Consider the following 22,548-nt stretch of genomic DNA (forward strand, 5'->3'; position numbering starts at 1 on the left):
GAATGCCAGGGTCCTCTCCTTCAACACATTTCTGAGTACTCGAGGCTCTATCTCAGGCCCTCTGCAATTTCCACTCCACATACCTTCTGGGTCTGTCTCGCCAAGTCCCATTAACATACTAGTGAGCCCCCAATTCTGTCTCAGCAAGACCTTCTATTCTTAGCTTCAGACTCACATAACCAACTAACCCCTTCCCAGACATCTGCAGCCATATATTTCATAGGCTCCTTAAACTCAGTATATCCCACAAAATTCATCATCCTCCCTTGCCCAATCATTCATTATATCAGGAATGCTCTTTCAATCAATGACCAAATTTCCCATTCCAAGAATCAAGGCATCAACCATGATTTGTCCTCTCTTTAAAAATCCAATCAATTGCTAAGCCCTACATATATATCCCTAAAATGTCTTTTTATTAATATATCCATCTACTTCTGTCCATTCCTAGTACAGTGCAACCATCATAGGCTAGGCCACTATCATTTCTGGAGAATTACTGTAATATCTCATGGGTCTCCCTTCCTCCAGTGTTATGCCTCACCAATACATTATCCATATTACAGCCAGAATAATCTTTCTAAGATGGTGATTCTATTATTCTGCTCAAAATCTTCTGGTGCCCATTCGTTGACTTTCAAAACATTTTTCAACTGCCACTTGAGGCATATAAAGTCTTATATGATCTATCCCTTGTCTGGGTCTCTATCCTAACTCTCTTACTATCCCCCTCTCCTAGTCTCTACAACTGCCATTCCTTCTCTTGCCCACTGATCTTTGTGCCTCCCTCTGGTTAAAATAATAATACTACTGATCACCTGTTTTTATTTTATTTTAATTCTGCTCATATTTTAGTCTTCTCCCTTAGGCTACATCAGTTCTCCCTGCTATATGCAGGCTATTCACTTAACATAACACATTGCATTGCAGGAACTGGGCTAAATTATTCACCTTCCCAATTAGACTGTAAGCCCCATGAGGACAAGAACCATTTTTGTTTTGCTCACCAACATGTCCTTGACATCTAATAGATAGTGCTTGACAAAGAGCAGAAAATAAGCCGAATTTAATTCTTTCATTTATTCCACAAATATTTTAAGGAAGTCTATTTGTGCCAGATGCCACCCAAGGCACCGAGATGCAGCTGTGAATGAAACAAAATCTCTTGCTCATGTTCTTGCAGGGTAAAAAACTCCAAGAAACTAATAATTTTTTAGAAAATGCTTAAATTGTATAAATAAATACAGTTTTAACATTTGTATAACTTTTTACATTTTTAAAATTGTATAAATGAAACCTTTTTAAATGACATTTTCCATTATGTACTCCAAGTTGTCTTTTCATTATTCTGTTACCTCATTAGAAGTAGTATGGAAATAAAGTACTTTCCCCTCAAATAATAAAAATGTAATTTTTTTTTTAGAAAAACAAAACACTACGGAGCCATGGCATTTATAAAGAGGTAACCAAATATTCCAATTAAATATTCAGGGAACCAAATACTCCAATTATTCAGGTAAAGAAATATTCCAATTAAAATTTGACTGATTTTATAGGACACAGGCCTCTATGTGTTTCTGGAATCATATTCCCATTTAAATTAGCATCGCAGTCAGGAATTTAAAGACAAACTATCAGAATAGTTCTTTTTCTTCTTAAATTACAGTAAAAGCCCTTGTATAACTATGTTGAGCTTTTTCTTTTATTAAAAAATATTATTCCAACAATTAAAATATTTATCAAATGCATGCAAGCTAGGCACCATGCATCATATCTACATCGCTTTACTAAATAACAGGAGGACTATTTGGCCATATGATACAGACCAATTAATTAACTTAACAGACATATAATGCTAAGCATATGCTAAGTCCTGAGGATACAGACCCTGCTTACTAGCAACTTACAAACTATTGTCTGGTTATTATCTTCCCCACTAAATATAAGCTCCTTGAGGGCAGATGTTTAGCACAATATAGAGTTTAACAAATGTCATAAGTAATCAAAAAATAATCAAGACTCTTCAGTAGGTTTTCTCAATTAGTCTTAGTAAGCTCTAATCACATTTTATGTCTCCTTTGCCCTACTGTATTCGATCCTTTGTTCTGCTAGCTAGTTCTTTTGTTTAGCTATGTTCTTAAGAGTTTGTGGTAATTCTCTTGTATTTCAACAAATCATATCTATGAGACTCTCTCAAATCCCCTGAGTTAAAAGGAATCCCAAGATAAAACAGAGAATAAATATTATTTCTGAAATATAAGTAGTCTCCTGTATTTATGTGCTTTGTATCATTTTTGGAAAAGAGGAAAAATCAAGTTTTCCTAATATTGAATCATCTATATACATTGTTCCTTTTTTAAATTTTGTTTGGTTTTAATGAATTGGTTCCCTCAACTGAAGTGTAATAACCATTTAAAGGAAGACAATTTCTCCTAATATTTCTGTATTTTTCTAAACTTTATCATCCTCTCTGGCCCAAGCCTTACCATAGATTTTCAAATCATTGGTGATCAAAAATGCTGAACTGTCACCTGTTTGCCTATATTCTCTTTTCCATTTCTGAGTTCTTCAGTGTAATATTCCAGAGATTGTGTTTATTCAGATACGTTCATCTTTCAATCGATCAAGCTAATGCCAGCTTCTGTTGTGGGTTTTGCAGAAAGGATTTCCTAGACTCCTGAATTCATTTTTTTCTCTCTGTAGGATGAGCACTTTTCTGTTTTAAATTATTGTCTGAAAAAGTGTGAGCATTTATGTACTCTTGAAATTTTAAGTAGAATTGCTTCACTTCTAAAAATGTTACTTTCTCAGACCAAATGCATCAATCTGACTCCCCTAGAAGTCAGGCGACTTCTATTGAAATTCAACAAATTCACAAAGAGGGAATACATAAGCTTAGATGGCCATCGAAAAAACATACTGGCCCATATAGCAGGAAAAATAGTAGAATGGGTCAGTACAACTCAGCCCCACTTTGGGAAAGGTCTTCAGAGCAGGAAAGGATGAAGGAAAGCAGCAAGTATCAAATCAGACTTCAGTCCTATCATCGTTAGGTAGCTACAGGGCTTTAGACAACTAACTTGACCAGATGAGCCTCAATTTCCCTTTCTGCAAAGTGAGGAAACTGAGCAAAATAATCTCTAAGGACCTCTTCAACTCCTCCACTCTATGTATATTTATGATTGACAGTACAGTGTTTTAAGTTTTCAGAATATTTTTTGTTTCTGACATGGCAAACTTTACAATCTGCTTTGCAGATTTTGAAGATACAGGTGCATCTGTGTACATTTCTTTAAATTTAGTAATTAAGCTTCCCACTTTCAAATTTACTAATGAGAAAAACACGCGCACACACACATATACATATTACTCCGTCATTATACTTTACTGATTTGAATACATCAGTAGAGTAAGTATATAAAGCAGGCTACTGATTACATGTTTTTTGTATTGACAATGTATACATCAAGTCATATTTAGACTGTCTTCTGTAAGACACCTTCAGTTTATCAGTAACCTTTAGCACAGATGAATGTTTATTTTGCTAATTTAGCTTTAGGTGCTATGGTTATCATTATAAACTAAGTCTAATATTCTCTATTACTCAAAGCATACCCTAGAGCTCACCAGGATCCATGTCACCTGGGAATTGGTCAGAAATGCAGAATGCCTACCTCCAGAGCTACAAAATCAAAATCTGCATGTTAACAAGGTGCTCAAGTGATTTTGTGCACACTAATGTTCTAGAATGCTGTTAGACATAGTACTTCCCATATTGTTTTAAAATATTTTTAAATAGATGTTTTTTTTTTTCTTTAAGAGAATGAACAAATGAGTAAACTAACTGTAATTTAGCAATGTGAACTGCTATAATTCAATGTCATTGGACTTACAGGTATAGAAACTTCTAGTTGATAGTTTCTCCTATTTTGCTTTTTGCTTAATGTAGTCATAGGTCTACTCTAATACAAGGCAAGGGGCCAGGGAACTGGATGTAAAGGTTTATGCTGTTCAAGACCCACTAGCAAAGACTACATATATCATTGAAAATCAATGTGAAGAATATTTAAAAATTTACTACTTTATAAAGGATTAGGTAATAACCAATATGTTATTTTTGCTTCACTTTATAGTTGGTGATTAAAATTCCAAGATGTATTGCATCATACATAAAGTATCATAAAGAGCAAAAACAGAAAAATATTTTTCAACTTTGTGGTAAAATGTCTAATATAAGTAAATAATCAATGGAGGAGATAAATGTCAAGGACAAACCCAAATAAAAGAAACCAGGATCCTGGCTGCAGCTCCAAGATTAACACTGTGGTTTGTCAATAATTCACTTTACTTCTCTGGGTTCTAGTTTCTTCACTAGAAAACAAGAGATTGATTCTTATTTTACATCCCAGCTCTAAATTCTGAAATCTAGTATGTCTGAAATCAATGCCTGTTTTATCATCTCGGATGGATCTATTGAAATTCAACATGAAATATCAGAAACAGCAAAAATAAGTCATCCTTGGATTTCTGCTATTTTACTTGCCAAGTACAAGAGCATATGGATGGCCACCTCCTCGTGCTAATGTAAATGCATTCTCCCCGACAGAGTTTTACTCTAGGCAAGGGGAAAAAGGGGGTGGAAGAACACATTTTAATTCAGGGGAACCCACCTGGGTTATCTTTCACTCTGAATCACCAAATCAAATTATGTAAATTCATCCCCTGTGATGACTACCTACTTCCTTCATATGGTCTCTATGAGTCCTGAGTGAATACAGGAGAGCTTATACCTTTCATGACTTCGCAAAACAGAGGACTGCTGAGAGGTAGTTATACCTGAAAAGTTACCTAGTTAATCTAGCACCAGAAAATAAACTGACAGGTCTTTCAGGGAGCTAATTATTGAGCCTGCTATTTGGTTCACTGACAGGATTGCTTGTTTGTGGGAAGAAACATATTTGTGCATTGCTTTTTCCATTACTGCTATTTCTATCATCATAAATAAGAATCAATAGGCCATTTTGCATAGCATATGCTCACCACTATTTAGTATCTGAGTGTCAGTTGTATGCAGGCTAAGCAGCAGTGCCCCAGCCTCCTGACTGAGAATTAAAACCTAACAAAGAAAACACCTCGAATTCCACAAGACAGTGTATATGTCTTTGTGAGCTCCTTAAGAGCAAGGGAGGAGTTTGTCTCCTCTATCTGAAGCACAGTGCCTGGCACATGGTGGGCTTCCAAATGTGTAAACAACTAAATGAATAATGAATGAATGGATGGATGGATGAAACAAAGGAAGGTTTTAAGATAGGATGTGGAACCAACTGTACTTACTGGGTCAGTCAAGGGATGTTGTTTTGATAAGGGTAGAGCTATTTACAATTCTTTTTTTTTTTTTTTTTTTGAGACGGAGTCTCGCTCTGTTGCCCAGGCTGGAGCGCAGTGGCTGGATCTCAGCTCACTGAAAGCTCCGCCTCCCAAGTTTACGCCATTCTCCTGCCTCAGCCTCCCAAGTAGCTGGGACTACAGGCGCCCAGCTAGGTTTTTGTGTTTTTTAGTAGAGACGGGGTTTCACCGTGTTAGCCAGGATGGTCTTGATCTCCTGATCTCGTGATCCGCCCGTCTCGGCCTCCCAAAGTGCTGGGATTATAGGCTTGAGCCACCGCGCCCGGCCAGCTATTTACAATTCTTGATGGAGAAAGGAAGGAAAAGACCCGGCCTGAGTCCAGAGGGAGCTGGCTATTGTTTAGCAGCTTAACCCACATACTCAGGTATCTGCAATATTCACTATCGGGTCCTCACTATAGAATACAAGAAATCAGAATGATGGTCATTTAAAAAGTAAAGCAAAACCTCTGAAGAAAGACTCTGTACTGCCAATGAGAATATTGTTGGACAAAACAAGGTCAAGTAAGGGACTGATCAGAGAAAAGATAAGAATGAGAAAAAATGAGGTGATGAAGGGAGAGGAATTGTGGCAGAGCCCTGAGTGGGGAATAAGTGTGTGAAAAATGTGTAAAGACAGGGAGAGGATGAAGACGCGATTCTCAAGAGAGTCTGTGGGTGTCTGGGTTTTGGAGAGTGGAAAGACATTAAGCCTGAGAGTACAATGAGGGAGGAAAAGAGGGAGGGAGAGGTCAGATAAAAGTCTATAAAATAACACCCATCACCACTGATAACAAGTATAAAAGAGTCCTTTTCTCTTCTCGAGAAAGACAAAGGGAATTTTAAGTAGGATTAAGTAGTAGTAGCTTTCAGAACTCAGCAGCTCTCAGAAGCAATAATAACTACATAAATAGCTAAGTGGATGGTAGGAATTACCTCACTTGAAATTTGGCCAGCAAATCAAAAGTTAGCAGTAATATCACATCTTTTTGAAAGCTTTCCTGAGATTCTAGAGGGGAAAATTATCTCAGAAAACTGTTTCTACTGAGTAAATTTCAGGAAGAAATGCTCCTCACTGCTTGAAGATGTTCTGTCTCTGGAAAACTGGTAAGACAGAAGGCCCTCCCTGCTGGGAAGCACTCTCTCATCCATGTAAATACATTGCCAATATTGCCCCAGTGGAAGCAAATAATTACATTCGCAGATTATCGTCGCCTAATGTAAAATTTTACTCAACACATATGACCTATCAATGATGTTCTGAATGCACAAAAAAAGGGGCCCATGGATATCTCACTTTCAGAGAGTGCCTTAACTTTTTGACTCATTGCAGGTAGTTAAAATGTAAACTTTTTAAGGCCACATTTTAAAACACTTTGCAAATGCCAGACACCTCTACTCATGAACCTCCTGTAAATTTTTCAAGTACATTTGACCACTAACATGCCAGATCATCTTCCCCGCTCCCCTAAAACAGAGATGAAAACTGGGTATAATGGTAATTTGGGGGGCAAATATCTTCTCTCATCATCTGAAAATTGTCATATGTTGCTTTTTTAAAAAATTAAATTAGTGTTATTTGTTTTCTACCCAGAGACAAGTTATTTTGGTATCACCCACAATGGAATTTGCATGAAAATCTGTTTATTGACCCAGTTCCCCAGGGGTACATTTGCCCTAGCACTTGGAGTAAACACCATTTTCATTGCACTAGAAATAGTTCTAATTGGACAAATTGTTATAATTTTAGCAACACCCAAATAAATCAAAGGAATTGGAGGCAGACATGCCACAGAATCTGGATTTGATCACAAACCAGTATTTGTGCGTGAAATAAAAGTCTAGTCATATACCATCTACAGATGCTAAAGGAACAGCTACATACCTTGAATGAACTTAGAAAAAAAATTTTTTAAATGTACTTTAAGCTCTGGGATACGCGTGCAGAACATGCAAGTTTGTTACATAGGTATACATGTGCCATTGTGGTTTGCTGCACCTATCAACCCGTCATCCAGGTTTTAAGCCCCCAATGCATTAGATATTTGGCCTAATTCTCTCCCTCCCCTTGCCCCAAACCCGACAGGCCCCAGTGTGTGATGTTCCCCTCCCTGTGTCCATATGTTCTTATTGTTCAACTCCCACTTACAAGTTTGAAAAAAAAAGAAAGAAAATATGAGTTCAGAGAAACTGGTTGTTCTGAAAACAGCCTATTGAAAAGTTATGTGACTGGTTAACTGTGTGTATGTGTGTGTATGAGTTCATCCATTTCATTAACTGGGGTATTTTCACTAATACAGTCTAAATAACAGGAAATGAATTTATAGAGAATCAAACAATAACATTCAGAGCTCAAAGTTAAGCATAGTATAAAATATATCTCAGTGGAAAGCACGTAAGTGTCTAAATTCTCCTTCCAAACCCTTCTATAAACTCTGTATTTTCCATTATCCCTTGACATGTATCATCCTCTCCAAGAAGCTGGACCTTTTTACTGCTGTTCACATACCTCCACGTCATGCCCTACTCTATGCCTTTGTCCTGCTCACTCCCCCTTTCCTCTCATCTTGGATGTCTTTCCCAAATCCTTCTTGTCATCAAACACTCATCTCCTCCACAGAGCTTTGGATTTTACAATGTTAACTTACACACATTTTCTGAACTTCTCTAATTATCTATATCCAAATTTAGCATTTAATCATAGAACTCTCCTCTCTGATTACATATGTTTGTGTGTATCTTTTTTCCCTCAACCAAATCACATGAGTTAAAGGTAACACTGGTCTTTAATGCCTCTCCTTAAAGTTTCCATCAAGCTCCTACTCTGCATTTAATCTCTTTCACTAGTTATCCCTTCTCTTTTCTTTTTTTGAAAACATGCTTAAATGTGCCCTATCCTGAAGAAATCTCCTCAATTCTTTCTCAAGCTCTCCCACCATATCTACTTTCTTTCCCTCAAAACTTCTTGAAACAGCATCCCTTCCTCTACTTCTGTTCTCTCTCAATCCCTCCAATTTGGTTACCCAGGCACACCCTTCTCTCTCAGCCACAGATCTCTGCAGCACTGAATCCTCATACACAGTCTTTCTCCTGGAGACTGGGACAACCTTGACTCCCGCATCATCTCCTTCCCCCAAGCCCAGCATTCTCTGTGTTCTTTCCTGGTTCCTGCCCTTGAATTCTCAGTCATCACTCCTCATCTTTCCTCAGTCTCCCACGGCAATTGCATCTCTGCTTTTGTTTTTAACTTCGAAATCTCCAAGACTCCCTAATCTCAAATCTTAGAACTCTCTGTGGGGTCCCAGACCTAATGCTGCCACCTGCTGGCCAGTTCCATGGGGCTATCTCAGAACAAAATTCAAGTTTATTCCCAAACACCTAACCATTTTATTTACTTTATTTTTCCTCTGTTAACTAATCACATCACCATTTTCCTAGACCTCCCTGATAGAGGTTTAACATCAGCATCCTCCATGACTTAACGATCTTTGCCCCCAGCATCAACCACTCAGCATGTACTATAAATATAACGCTACCTACCAGAGCGTCTGTCCTCTGCGTTATATCCCTACCTAGCTCTTTTTTTTTTTTTTTTTTTTTTTTTTTTTTTTTTCGTGACCCAGTCTCACTCTGTCGCCCAGGCTGAAGTGCAGTGGCGTGATCTCGGCTCACTGCAACCTCCATCTCCCGGGTTCAAGCAATTCTTCTGCCTCAGCCTCCCAAGCAGCTGGGACTACAGGCGCCCGCCACCACGCCAGGCTAATTTTTTGTATTTTTAGTAGAGACGGGTTTTCACCGTGTTGCCCAGGCTGGTCTCGAACTCCTGAGCTCAGGCAATCCGCCCACCTCGGCCTGCCAAAGTGCTAGGATTACAGGCGTGCACCACCGTGCCCGGCCCCTAGTTAGCTCTTCTTAGACCATGACTGCCTGTCCCCAGCATACTGAATGAGACCTCACCGACCTGCCTCCATTTTCTCCCCTGAATCCCAATCCTCCTGACACTTCTGCCAGGCAAATCTTCTTGAACCAAGTGTCTGAGCAATTCTCTAGATGAGGAGCCTCAAGACATTGTGTCCTATTGGTAGAATAAAGCCCAAATTCCTCAACTCTGGAACTTCTAGAAAAAAACTTCAAGGCCATGCATGACCTGGCTGCAGACTATCACCATAGCCTCGGTTGGCACCACGCTTCCTCTCGCGATATTCACTCTGGCTCCAACCTCCCTGAACTTTTTTTTTTTTTTCCTTTACTTTGAACAAAAGAGCCTTTCTCCGGCGCTAGAGCTTGTCATGCACTCCTGTCATATTTTTACACAGCTGACCTCTTCTTGTCACTCAGGTCTTACCTCAAATGTCACCTCCTCTGGCAAAGCATACTCGGACCACACAATCTAATTACCTTCCTCCTCCTAATACCCAGGTGAGTCTTTCACAGTTAATCTGTTGTATTTCTTCTAAGCACATCTCAGCATCTGAACGCATCTGTTCATTTATGTTTATTACGGAGTGTCCGTCTCCGCACACTCAAATGTAAGCCCCATGCGCATGAATATTGCCTTTCTTCACTCAGCTCAGCTCCTGGAAAAGTGCTTGGCACACGGAAGCCTGAAATCAGATTCCTCCACAGCGTGGCACCCATTTCCACCTCCTTATTCTGTCTCTGTTTATATGTCTGTGCTAGCTTTTAGCACATTACATCTTTTATTTGAACAGCTATTTCCAAAGAAAGTGAGGAGGAGGGAAAGGAGGACATATCAAAGTCTGGGGGTGGCGGGGTACAAGAAGGAATGAATCATGTCTGAAACACACATTCAAGTTGCGTAGTTTTCAGTGTAAAGGATTTGTGCATTTTTGTTAAAATTGACCCTTATGTTGCATGTTTTTGATTCTACTATAAGAAATATTCTTTAATTTTCATTTTCTATGTGCTAGTTTCTAATATATGTATTAAAAATGAAATGTTTACATTGACCTCATGGCTGTAACCTTGCTAAATTTACTACTCAGTTCTAGGTAACTTTTAAAATTATGTGGTTTTGGGCCAGGCACAGTGGCTCATGCCTGTAATCCCAGCACTTTGGGAGGCTGAGGTGGGCAGATCACAAGGTCAGGAGTTTGAGACCAGCCTGGCCAATATGGTGAAACCCCATCTCTACTAAAAATACAAAAATTAGCCGGGTGTAGTGGCACGCGCCTGAAGTCGCAGCTAGTCAGGAGGCTGAGGCAGGAGAATCGCTTGAAACCAGAAGGCGAAGGTTGCAGTGAGCCAAGATTGCGCCACTGCACTCCACTCCAGCCTGGGCAAAGGAGCAAAACTCCGTCTCAAAAAAAAAAAAAAAAAAAAAATGCAGTTTGTTCCTATGTGCACAATCATCTGAAAATATAGTTTTAATCATATTCAAAATTCAAAAATGCTTATTCAATATCATTATTATTTTTAAGCACAAGCTATGGAAAGTAAGGCATCAAAAAATCATGCACGTTTCAGGATAGCTACTATGCAGGATTTAAGAAAACAATAGTATTATAGGGGACAGGGATTAAAATAGTTGAAAAATACTGTCTTATAGGAACTTATTATGATGCATATTACATTTTGAACTCTTGGAGAGCAATATCATGTCTTGTTTATTTGTCTGTATTCCAGCAAACCTAATAAAGTACATTTTCCAAAGTAGACAATAAAAGTTTTCCAGATACCCCAGTACTATATGCATGGTATATGTTCAATAAAATCTTGCTGATCGATTGAAAGAACCAATAAGCAAATTTAAGTTTGTTGAATGATCAGTGTATGCTCAGCCCTGCTGAGACACTATAACAAGAAGACACACAAAAAAATAGAAAATACACTCATCGTTATCCATAAACATCATTTATCAGGTAATGCTGAAACAAATGCACCACAGAAAACATTTGAGTGGTTACCTGTGCATTTCTTTATATGACTGTTCCTTTTCCCATGTGATCCTAACTTGCAGCCAAAATTCTCCTCCCAAAATTCTGCAAACCACACATTTCTTCGATTGTTGGCAAGAGTTCGGCTTCTAAAGTATCGATCAAATCCTATTTCAAAGGAGAAAGGTAAGATTTTAATATTCTTTCAAAATTAAATATTGTCAGAACTTTCAAATGGACATTATATTGTGATCACTGCATGAAAAGAAACACACACACACACACACACACACACACACAACAAATGAGAGAAAGCCAGTACCCCATAAACAAGGCTTCTCTTATGGCAAAAGCCAAGGAGGGTCAATGGACAATCCCCCCGCACCATCACCACTACTCAAGCACCTGGATCTATGAATAAGTACAACAGGAAAGCCTGGTATCAGTGTCCTTCTTATACCCTCCCCTACTCTACGTCTCCCAGAGGCAGGAACCAGTGACTTCATGCTGAATCCTGAATACTCAGAACCCAACTTAAACTTCCTTCATTCTTTCCTCTTTCCTAGCAGGGATCAATGTTCCAGACTTTCCTGTGTTTCCACATACTTCAAAATTTCTCCCTCCTGTATGTTCTGTTTTCAGCTAATTCAATATAGCAGTCATGTTAATGTCATCTTATGGAGTCATGGGTAAGAGAACTCAAGTGTCAGTTTGCTCAGGTAACCACTTTAATGAAGGGAGACCCCCTGGAAATAATGCCTTACTCCAAAGGATAATGTTAAAAGTGAGAATTTCAGTTACTGTCAAACTGATTGGAAAATATGTTTAGAAGATAGACTGCCTCTCAGGATGCTCCAAGTCTTTCCTGTTGCATTTATTTATCCATAGGATAGGCCCAGCATCATATATTCATTTTCTATAAATCAAGCATCTTCCCTCCAACAATGCTATGACTACCATAAATGCCCATGGAAATAAGCAAACTCAAACTCAAAGTGCAATTACTAACATAATGGAAGTAGCTGACTATGGCCTTTTTCTTAAAAAAAAAATCTAATGGGGACTCTTTCCTAAATACACATACACACTATATAAATATAATAAATACGTGTGTGTATATATATAATACATATGTGTGTGTGTATATATATGCATGTGCATGCTGGTTTAAATACTGGTCTTGACAATTCTGCCACCAAAGCTAAAATTTGTATTAAGTCATCAGTAATGAGTGCATTTCCTCATATTATGATACTCCAATTTTGCCTTTGAGTTTAGATCCAACTGCAATGAAACAAACTCTCTATGGTGCATTCTTACCATCAATTGATGTTCGTTTGGGCAAAATTGTCACAGCCCCTTCTGCAATCTCCTCTTGCTGATAGACAGGTGCTATTTTGGATCCCCAACTATCTGAGCCAATCCAGAGAAAATGCCCACTTTGGTTTAGTTTTTTTGCTGCTTCCAATATCCTCCTATAGGAATAAAAATAAATAATGCATATCACATGTATTAAACATACCACAATTATGAATATTACAAGAACAGCTTTGGGAAGTTGTATACACTCAGTAGGTCACTGTTGAACAATTAAGATGATCATTCTAACTGCCCACGTCTTACCATCTCCTAAAGGCAATATAGCAGAGACTAACTCCAACACATATTAATTAGCCTTACCCTTAACCTCATTCACATGATTCTGTCTATCACCCTTGTTTGTCTTATCTCATTCAGTCCCCAAGTTTTACTCTGTAGGTATTTCAGATTTACAAACTACAAGGCAGCAGAAGGCAGTCTGTTATTGGAAGGGAATTACAAGCTTTTATGTTGAACATGAAATATGTTAGAAAGAGGATATGGGACACAAATCTGACCCTACATACAGAAGAAAAGTAATCAGCACCTGATGTCATCCTCATTGGCAAACATAATCACTGCTCGAGCATTAGGTGTTTCTAGCAGACGTTTGATAATTTTTTCAAATTCTCCAGGTCTTGGTTCACGTGGGATTTTCTGTGACTGAGCAATGCAAACACCACCTATTAAAAAAAAAAAAAAAAAAGGCGGGGGGAGGGGATGATTCAGGAAGAGCATTTATTTAATTAGCAAACTCAATTAGCTACTTTATAAAAGCACATAATTCTGTATGAATATTATTTCTCAAAATATGTGTCACTCTCACCTATTAAGAGCAATTGTGTTTGTTTGCATTATAATATATTCACCAAATAAATGACAATAATTATTAATCAGACATGGGTTTCTTTCCCAAAATTTAAACATTATTTTTGTGGATATATCTAAGAAAACCAAGATGTATAAGATGTGTGATGAGAGTCAAAAGGTGGAAAGAGGAAGGGCTGTTGTGATTTATGCAACATAAACCAAAGAACAAGTGACAGAATTAATAAAAGTATGAGTATGTCTTATAGTTGAGACCCTTATTAAGCAGCAAGGTCCTTTTGCTACTTTTATTTACTAGTAGACTTCTCTTAAAGTTAATTAAAGTTAATTTCATTGTATAGCTAATAGGACTGCAGCAAGATCCTCACACATCAGCCTAACAATGTCTTATGAGACAAGTGTTCTTCAAGACTATATAAGACACAGGCAAACCCCAAAGATGCCAACTCTTGATTGACATACATCTCCACTATGAAAATGGCAGAAATACCATCTCATTTTCACTGTAAATAAAAAGAAAGAACCCTTATTTTGGCCTCTCCTTCTTAGGCAATGAGGGACAAAAGAGAAAAGTATAGAAAAGATCTCTGCCTCTGAGCTGGGGTAGGAGCAGAAGAAAGAGGTTCCCCCAATTGCAGTGGAACAGAGAGATAACATTCTGAAACTAGATGAGAAAGCAATATTAGCAATAGGTTTCAATTGCATTATGGTATAAACAGTATTTTTTGAAGTCAGCTAAGAATTAAATCACCATTTATAGCATTGCTTCAGTAGGCAAAGGCATTTTTACTTCCAAACAATTGACAATGCACTCAGTCATCCAACTGTTATTGGATGCCATTATACTCTATGCACTGGGCTCAACATTGGAAATGCACAGTCTAATCCAGGAGTTACCATCTAGTCTGGGAAACAGGCATTTGAATCAGTTACCATGGAATAGATAATAAAGTATATAATTAATAGGATATTCAATATAATCAGAACACAGAAGGAGGAGTAACTAAAGTGCTTGAGGGAGCTGAATTTTAAAGAGCAAATATACATCCATGTGGGGACAAAGTGGAACATGTCTGTTGGAGGCCAAAGTATGTAAAAACCTAGCACAATCATGGCCTGTGGTAGAGACTGGCTGGGTCTGAAGTTGGAAACAATGACCAAGTCCAGCTTGAGAATGGCTTTGTTAGACATGCCACATTCTGTAGTCTGAATGTTAATATGTTAAAACTTAATCCCCAGTGTGAAAGTATTAAGAGATGGGACTGTTGAGAGGTGACTAGGTCATGAAAGTGGAGTCCTTATGAATGGGATTAGTGTCCTCATAAGAAAGACTCCAGAGATATTTCTTGCACCATCTGCCATGTGAGGACACAGCAAAAAGACACTGAACCAGGAAGAGGGCCCTCATCAGCTCTTGACCATGCTGGCACCTTGATCTCAGACCTTCAGCCTCCAGAACTATAAAAATAAATTACTATTGATTAAGCCATCCAGTATATGATAATTTTTATTTTTATTTTTTTAGATATGGGGGTGTCACTCTGTCATCCAGGCTGGAGTGCAGTGGCCAGATCATAGCTCACTGTAGCCTCAAAGCCCTAGGCTCCAGTGATTTGCCCACCTTATCCTCCGGAGTAACTAGAATTACATGCACATGCCACCAAAACCGCACCAGTCTCCTATAATAATTTATTATGGCAGCCCAAAGAGGCTAAGACATCAAATAACTTCGACCTTATTCTGAAAACAAGGGGAATCCATTAGGTTCATCAGCAGGAGAAGTACGTGCTGAGCTTTATGCTTTAGGTAGACTTTCAAAGAAGAAAAGTCTGGTAGCCAAATGATAGATTTCCAGGGCACTGTGATCAAACCTAACACATACAGCAGATGTATGACTAACTAGTGCTAGCACATAAAACTATTTTTCTTATAAGTTAGAGAACATTCAAAATTATGCCTGTAATAGCAGGACCCTTAGTAACCTTACAATACACATTCCAGGGGTGGGAATTGTCCATAATACACAGATTGGGCTGAGTCACTGCCTGCAGTTAGCTAGTCTACTGATACACCACTACTAGTTGTGATAATTGATTCATTCCTTCAGTAAATATTTCTTGAGTGCCCAGTATCTCCCAGATACTGTGTGGGTGCTGTGGACACACTGGTGAATACAAGAAATTCTCTAAGTTCACAGAATTCAGAAATATTATGGGTAAATCAGGCCTAATGCAAAATAAAAAGAAAGAAGAAGAAGAGAAACAGAAGGGAGAGGAGAAAGAAGAGGAGCAGGAGGAGGAGGAGAAAGAGGAGGAGGAGGGAGGAGGAGGAGAGGGGAAAGAGGAGGAGGAGGGAGGAGGAGGAGGAAATGGAAGGAGGAGGGAGGAGGAGGAGGAAATGGAAGGAGGAGGAGCAAGTGGAAGGAGGAGGAAGAGATGGAGGAGGAAGAGGAAGAGAAAAAAGGAGGAGGAGGAGGAAGAGGAAGAAGAAAGAGGAGGAAGGAGGAGGAGAAGAAGGAGGAAGCAGAAGAAGCAGAAGCAGAAGAAGAAATAATATATAATTATAAATTATAATGAGCCCTGTGAGGAAGAGCAAACGAATTTAATTTAGATTGAGGACTGCTCAGGGAAAGGCACCCTAAAGTGGTGTAATATAGTCGAGATCAAAAGGATAAGAGCATGGGAAAGGGCAGGAAAGGGCCAATGGAGTCAATGAATGAGGGCGAGAGGGGTGGGCAACAAAAATGAGATGGAGATAAGGGTCAGATTGCAAGGGCCTGTGGAAGACTAGGAATAATTAAATGCTTAACTTTCTCACTAAATGTTTATATTTCTTCGATCTTTAAGTGGCCCATAAGAATATGTCTCACGTATGAGCATTGCACTCCATGGAAGAAAAACAGATGAGGATCGCTGATACAGAGTGCAGCCTGAAGTGGGATGAACAGGAGGCAATGAACCCAGCCAGGAGGTATTGGAATAAGCCGTGGGAAATGATGACTGAGCCAGTGCTACTGGTGCTGGGGAGGAGCAGCTGGAGCTAAGGCAGAATCTCTGAGTTCGAGTCAATGGAGCTTTGTACTGATTTGATGTAAGTAGCGAAGCAATGGGAAACCACGAAGTATGACTCCAAGGATTTGGTCTTTGTGACCAGTTATGTGATGGTATCATTAAACAAGTGGGAAATCCAGGAGGATAAGGAGGAGAAAATAATGATTTTGACTGGAGGCAGGCTGTCTTCAAAGTATGCATGGAATGTCAAACTGAAAAAGTGAATCTGGAGCTAAAGAGAGAGAAGGGAAATGTAATACTTTTGTTAGGGGCTGATAGGTTAGGTAACTGAAGTGTTGTGGGGCAAAGAGGTCACTGAGAGAGAATATTTAAATCAGCAATAGCAAAGGTGAATTCTAGAACTCTGAAAAAAATCACCAGGTTTGGAGAAGGAGGAAAGGAGTGATTACGTATTTTGAGAAAACTTTTGGAATGAAGTCTAGAGGTAAGTTGAAGACTGTGTATAATTTCTTTAAAATGCAAACAAACAAACCTCTGTGAGTGGAAACATTAGGTAACTGCAAAAATGTAACACTAAGTAACACTCTCCAGGGAACAATATCTGTTTCAAAAGATGATTGCCCTTTTAATTAAATTGCCATGATTACTTAAGCATCCCATTAAAGGCATGTTATATGCTGAGTATCATTCTGAGACTGTTACTGACTCTGTAGCCATAAAAAATTAAGTTCTGAAAATTTTTATTATGACTGTTTCAGAAGAAGCAAACAAGCAATCCAAACATAGTTTAGTCTGAATTCATTGATTTATTTATTCACGATGGACCTATTAAACATTTTTGTTTGTAAAGAGCTGAGTTCGCTGAGTTGAATTTTAACATAGCTTAAACCCATTTCACTTTTTACTATTCCCATACCACACCTCATATCTTTCAACCTGGTCAGTTTGTATTTTCCTGGAAAGAGGCACTGGAGTATTAATCTATTTAAGCTGAACAAATGCTTGTAGAGAACCTGTTTCACATGGCATTGTGCTGTTTGGTGCCTGTAGATATTTTATTAAAGTGTAGATTGATTATTTATCAAATGATTATAGTTAGAAGACTGGGATTATTTCCTGAACCCTGATACCCATTCACACTTTCTTTCTTCCTATCAGTCAAAAAGTCAGACAGCTAAATCTATTCGTAAGCACTCATGGTCTACTATGTTTCAGGAGTTACAGACAAAGACTGCCAGTCCTCAGCAGTTATGATATAATTGAATGACAATGCGTACACATAAGAAACATCAGACAAGGATATAAATTAGGTAACACAGATAACAGCATAAGATATACCACAGTTCAGTCATAAATGACAAATAGGTCATCCCCTAAAATAGTCCTATGACTTCATAAGAGGAAGGGGTCATTACATACTGTTAGAATTTGGTTTTAAAAATCCAATGAAATTCAAAGATTCAGACCTCATCAAAGATACGTTTTCCATACAATACTCCACATCCATTGCTTGACTTTTTAAAGAGACTCTCTGTCTTGATTTAAATTCCTGGGGTGGGTGGGTGGAAGAGAAGTTGCCCTTCATCAAATAATTTATCCACCACACCTACTCTTCCATGTCTCACTCTGAAAGATTACTAATTGTATACAATTCAAGGGACATTAACTTTCCTATTCTGCAGGGGTGTTCCTGTTCTATAATTTTTAAAGCTTAGTACTTACAGGGAAAATGTTATATTAAGGAATTTATAATTGGGTGTTTTCTAAAATTTCCTGGCTAGTTTCCTTGAAGCCTGTGTATTTTTTTTTCCTTCTGGTTACTTAACAATAATTTAAAGATCATTTATTGAATTTAACACTTCATGTACACTTTACAATACACATGATCACTCCTTTCCAGTCTCATTTACTCAATGACACCATCTCTATTCCTAATGGCAGAACTTGAAGGTTTGTATCATGACCATCTTTCTGACAAGGAAAATGAGAAACAGGGGTACCAACAGCTTGCAAGATACTGAAATCCAGGTTCAAAACCAGATTTGTCTGCCTCTACGTCTAGATTTCTTCCATCATCTTGCCCATCCACAATTGACTATACCTGTGGCTTTATGGTTTAGTGACTGCAAATGATTGATGCATAAGATAAAACATATTTAAAGACTTGTTTTTTAAAACGCTGCCAGTTGTCCCTTGTAAATCTAATTGACAGCTACATAAATACAGTCCTTCGGTTGAGTAATAAGAGCTTAATTAAGATACTTGGAATTCATGCAGATTATAGAAGTGACATAAAGCTCTCCAGCACATAGCCAGTCTACCCTCCAAACTTCCCAGCTGTTTCTGTTGATGCGTGTTCTCAGGAAGACTTTTCTGAGGTTCTTGTCTCCTACTTCTTTTGTACTGCAGCAATCATAATCATTTTAATTTTACTTTTTTGTTACTTCTTTTTCCTTTTCTTCTTCAATTAGAAATCTATGAGTATTGAACCTTATCTTTCAAATTTATCAGTATACCCCAACACGTATCACTGTGTTTGGTACATAGACTTCAACAAATATTTGTTGAATGAATAAATGCAAGACTTGTGATAGGTACTTCTAGGATAGAGAAATAGAAATGAGACAGTCCTGCTTTCAAAGACTTCTCCATCAAGTAGGGGAACAAATAGCTATATGTAAATATATGTTTAAAAGTAGATGTCATTAAAAGAAGTAAAAAAAAAATACATATGGGTCATGACTATGCAGAGGAAGTTGTCACTGAAATGGGATCTGCCTCCCAAAATAGTTTCTATTAGGGTGCCATGAATTAGAATACTACCTAGGCCTTAGTGTATTCATCTGTAGAGCGGCATTAGAATTTCCTCATATTGATACAAAGGCAAATTTGTAAACGATGCCATTTCAGAATTTTTACCTCTGTAGAAGGCTGAGACTTGTGGGTGAGTGGTCAGGTGTCTCAGATATGAGAGATAAAAGGCTTGTATGTATTGATTTGCTAGTGCAGAGAGATGGTGGAATGAGAAAGAAAACAGATTTGTCAGAAGACCTGAGGGTGGCCCCATGTAATCTTGAAAAGTCTCTCATTTCTCAGTTTCCTCATCTCTGTAATGAGGTTCATGATAACTATCTCTCAGGTATACTGTGAGAGTTCATTTATAAATGGTAAATTTCAATGCTAATGTGGCACATTATTATCAGTGTTAATAACAGTAATAATCATAACCAGACAAGAATCATCACCAATACTGAGAGACTTGATATTCAGCCCTAAAACACGGGTTTTTCAACAGATCATATTTTTGAACCCTTCACCATTTTATGTGTAGTATTATCAAATATCCTAAATTCTGAAAAGTGATCCTTGCTCACTTGCCTGTGCCAATAGATGAAATGACTAGGTTTCACTGTTGATTTCATTGTTGATTACAATGTGATTGGGACAATTTTAAGGTGAGAGAATGGGAAAGTTATTTATATTCTTCTCCCATCCCCCAGTTCCTACCTCCAAGAATTAATTCTCCTTTCAAATGGATTCCATAAGTAGTAAAGATTTGGCTCGAATATCTGAGTTGAAATTAGAATTTAACTCTTTAATAAAATGGTTAAAACTATTAAAATATTAATGGTGCCAACTGGGTTAAGCAAAAGTTGTTATGGAAACAAGCACATGTTGTTTCATTCAAACATGTGTGCTACGTTTTTAAGAGGTTGGAATCTAATGTGTTGAGATAATACTGTTGGACTCTCCTAGAAGTAGACCTCAGAAGGAGTTTGAAATGCACAAAATTTGCTCTTGGCATCTACCTGATGGAGGGCTCCAGGGAAGCAGAGAAATCCAGGCAGAGAAATCCGGCTGGCTATGGCCCAGTGACAGGCTGCTGACACCACAAGCTCTGAGGCTAGAATGGCCCTCAGAGTTGCTTTAAAACAGGCCACAAAGGCCAGGCCATTATACCTCCACATCAATCAGTGTGATGATTCATTTTATGCATCAGTTTGACTGGGCCACAGGCTGCCCACGTAGCTTGTTAAACATTATTTCTAGGTGTGTCTGTGAGGTTGTTTTCAGAAAAGATTGGCTGGAGCGGTGGCTCATGCCTGTAATCCCAGCACTTTGGGAGGCTGAGACGGGCGGATCACGAGGTCAGGAGGTCGAGACCATCCTGGCTAACACGGTAAAACCCCGTCTCTACTAAAAATATTTAAAAAATGAGCCAGGAGTGGTGGCAGGTGCCTGTAGTCCCAGCTACTCAGGAGACGGAGGCAGGACAATGGCGTGAACCCAGGAGGCGGAGCTTGTAGTGAGCCGAGATGGCACCCCTGCACTCCAGCCTGGACAACTGAGCGAGACTCCATCTCAAAAACAAACAAGAAAAAAAAAGAGAAAAGATTAGCACTTGAATTTAGTGGACTGAATAAAGCAGATTACCTTCTCCAATGCAGGCTGGGATAATTGAGGGCCTAAATGGAACAAAAATGTAGACCAGGTTGAATGAACTCAACCTGACTGCTTGAGCTGGGACATTGATCTTCTCCTGCCCTCAGTGCCTCTGGCTCTCCCGCATTCAAACTACACCACTGGCTTTCTTGGGTCTCCAATTTGCAGACAGCAGATTGTGAAACTTTTCAGGCTCCATAATTGTGTGAGCCAGTATCTGACAACAAATCTTTTTGGTTCTGTTTCTCTGGAGAACCCTGACCAATACAATGAGTCATCAGATCTGGGCCACTCTGGAAGAGGGGAAGGTGACCTTGGGCAAGGCCTCTAGCCAGGGCAGTCCCACACGGGGTTCAGAGCTGAAGGCTGCCTGTCTATAGCACTCCCAGAAATAGGAATAACAGGTCCTGCACTGATGGGATCCTGAAGGTCAATTCACCACATGTACATTAGTGTTACTAATGTATAATTGAAATGTATACAAAAATGAAGATACCATTTTTCTGAAACAATAGCATACTAGTGTTTGCCTTATAAGGCAAATAATTAATAGAACGCTATTTTTTAATGTTAAAACTCCCTTTCAGAGACGTCTTGTTGCACAAAGAAAGGCAATCTATACAAACGGTAGAAAACTGCAATTGTAGCCAGCAAAAATAGGAGAAATAGGACCTTTCTGGTATTTCAATAAAAAAGTTTTGTTAAAACAATCTAAAAGGACAAAGAACTATGTTTTTAGTTGTTGCTCATTTATAAGACAAAAATCTCAATTAATAATAGAGCAGGAGAAAAATAAAACAAGAAACAATGTTACGACACCAAGCTCCAACTGTGATGGAAATTGAGGATTAACTTATTGGGATGAAATTACTTACAAAGCTCTGTATAGAATACTAAGTGTGCTTTTTAAAAAAACAACATGAGTACAGTATTATCAGTATCTCAAGTTGGTTCACAATTTCCATCACATTAAATTCTACATAAATCAAGTCAAGTCTCTGGTTATACAATTTGTTAGAGCCACATGGCAGACTTTGGTTTTGGAGTTCAAATAAGCCAACAAAATTACCATTTTATCAATTGTTAAAGAGAATGACTAGAATATTGGTTAAAAATGATTAGACTTACACTTTGCCCATAAGCATTTTGACTAGAGTTAAACATTTTTTGACCTAATAAAAATGTGATACAGCCCATCCACCATTATTTATTTCTTCGGAACATGCCTTCAGATAATAGCAATGAGCAAAACAAAATAACCAGGTGTTTTTTTTAAGGCAACAGAAACATATAAGCTCTCGACCCTAAATATCCTTAGCATCATTTATATTTCCATATTTCTGAAGACATAAGTAAACTAACAATTTGACCTAAAGTAATTGGTCCTTTAGTGGTAGTTGAGTAAAATTCATTCTATGGTTTAAATAAGTGTAATCACACCTGCTGTAACAATATTTTCACCTCCCCATGTGGTATAAAACTGGGACTTAGCAGGAAAGTGCACAACATGAAACTGTAAGTTTATCAGCTTAAAGTGTACTTTGCAAAAGAGAAGATTTATCTCGCACATCACTGTAAAGAAAAAGTGTTATCTCTAACAACATGGATTAAAAGAGCAAAACTGC

The 22,548-nt window shown here is 38.3% G+C and overlaps 1 protein-coding gene across 11 annotated transcripts in view; it reads right to left on the reverse strand.

Annotated features, from left to right (window-relative positions):
- Positions 1-22,548, reverse strand: part of GRM8 (glutamate metabotropic receptor 8) — an 810,901-nt gene that overhangs the window by 454,761 nt on the left and 333,592 nt on the right. For all 11 annotated transcript variants that reach the window (XR_004229111.1, XR_002733955.1, XM_031936131.1 and 8 more), the window contains 3 exons: positions 13,189-13,324; positions 12,603-12,757; positions 11,313-11,450 (listed from right to left, as the gene is read on the reverse strand). Coding sequence is in view for 9 of the 11 variants with exons in the window: in XM_031936131.1 (XP_031791991.1) it covers positions 11,313-11,450; positions 12,603-12,757; positions 13,189-13,324 (429 nt within the window). In the remaining 2 variants the exon portion in view is untranslated. The remainder of the gene's footprint in view (positions 1-11,312; positions 11,451-12,602; positions 12,758-13,188; positions 13,325-22,548) is intronic.

The sequence above is a fragment of the Piliocolobus tephrosceles genome, chromosome 8, assembly GCF_002776525.5.
Source record: "Piliocolobus tephrosceles isolate RC106 chromosome 8, ASM277652v3, whole genome shotgun sequence".
Taxonomy (NCBI): Eukaryota; Metazoa; Chordata; class Mammalia; order Primates; family Cercopithecidae; genus Piliocolobus; species Piliocolobus tephrosceles.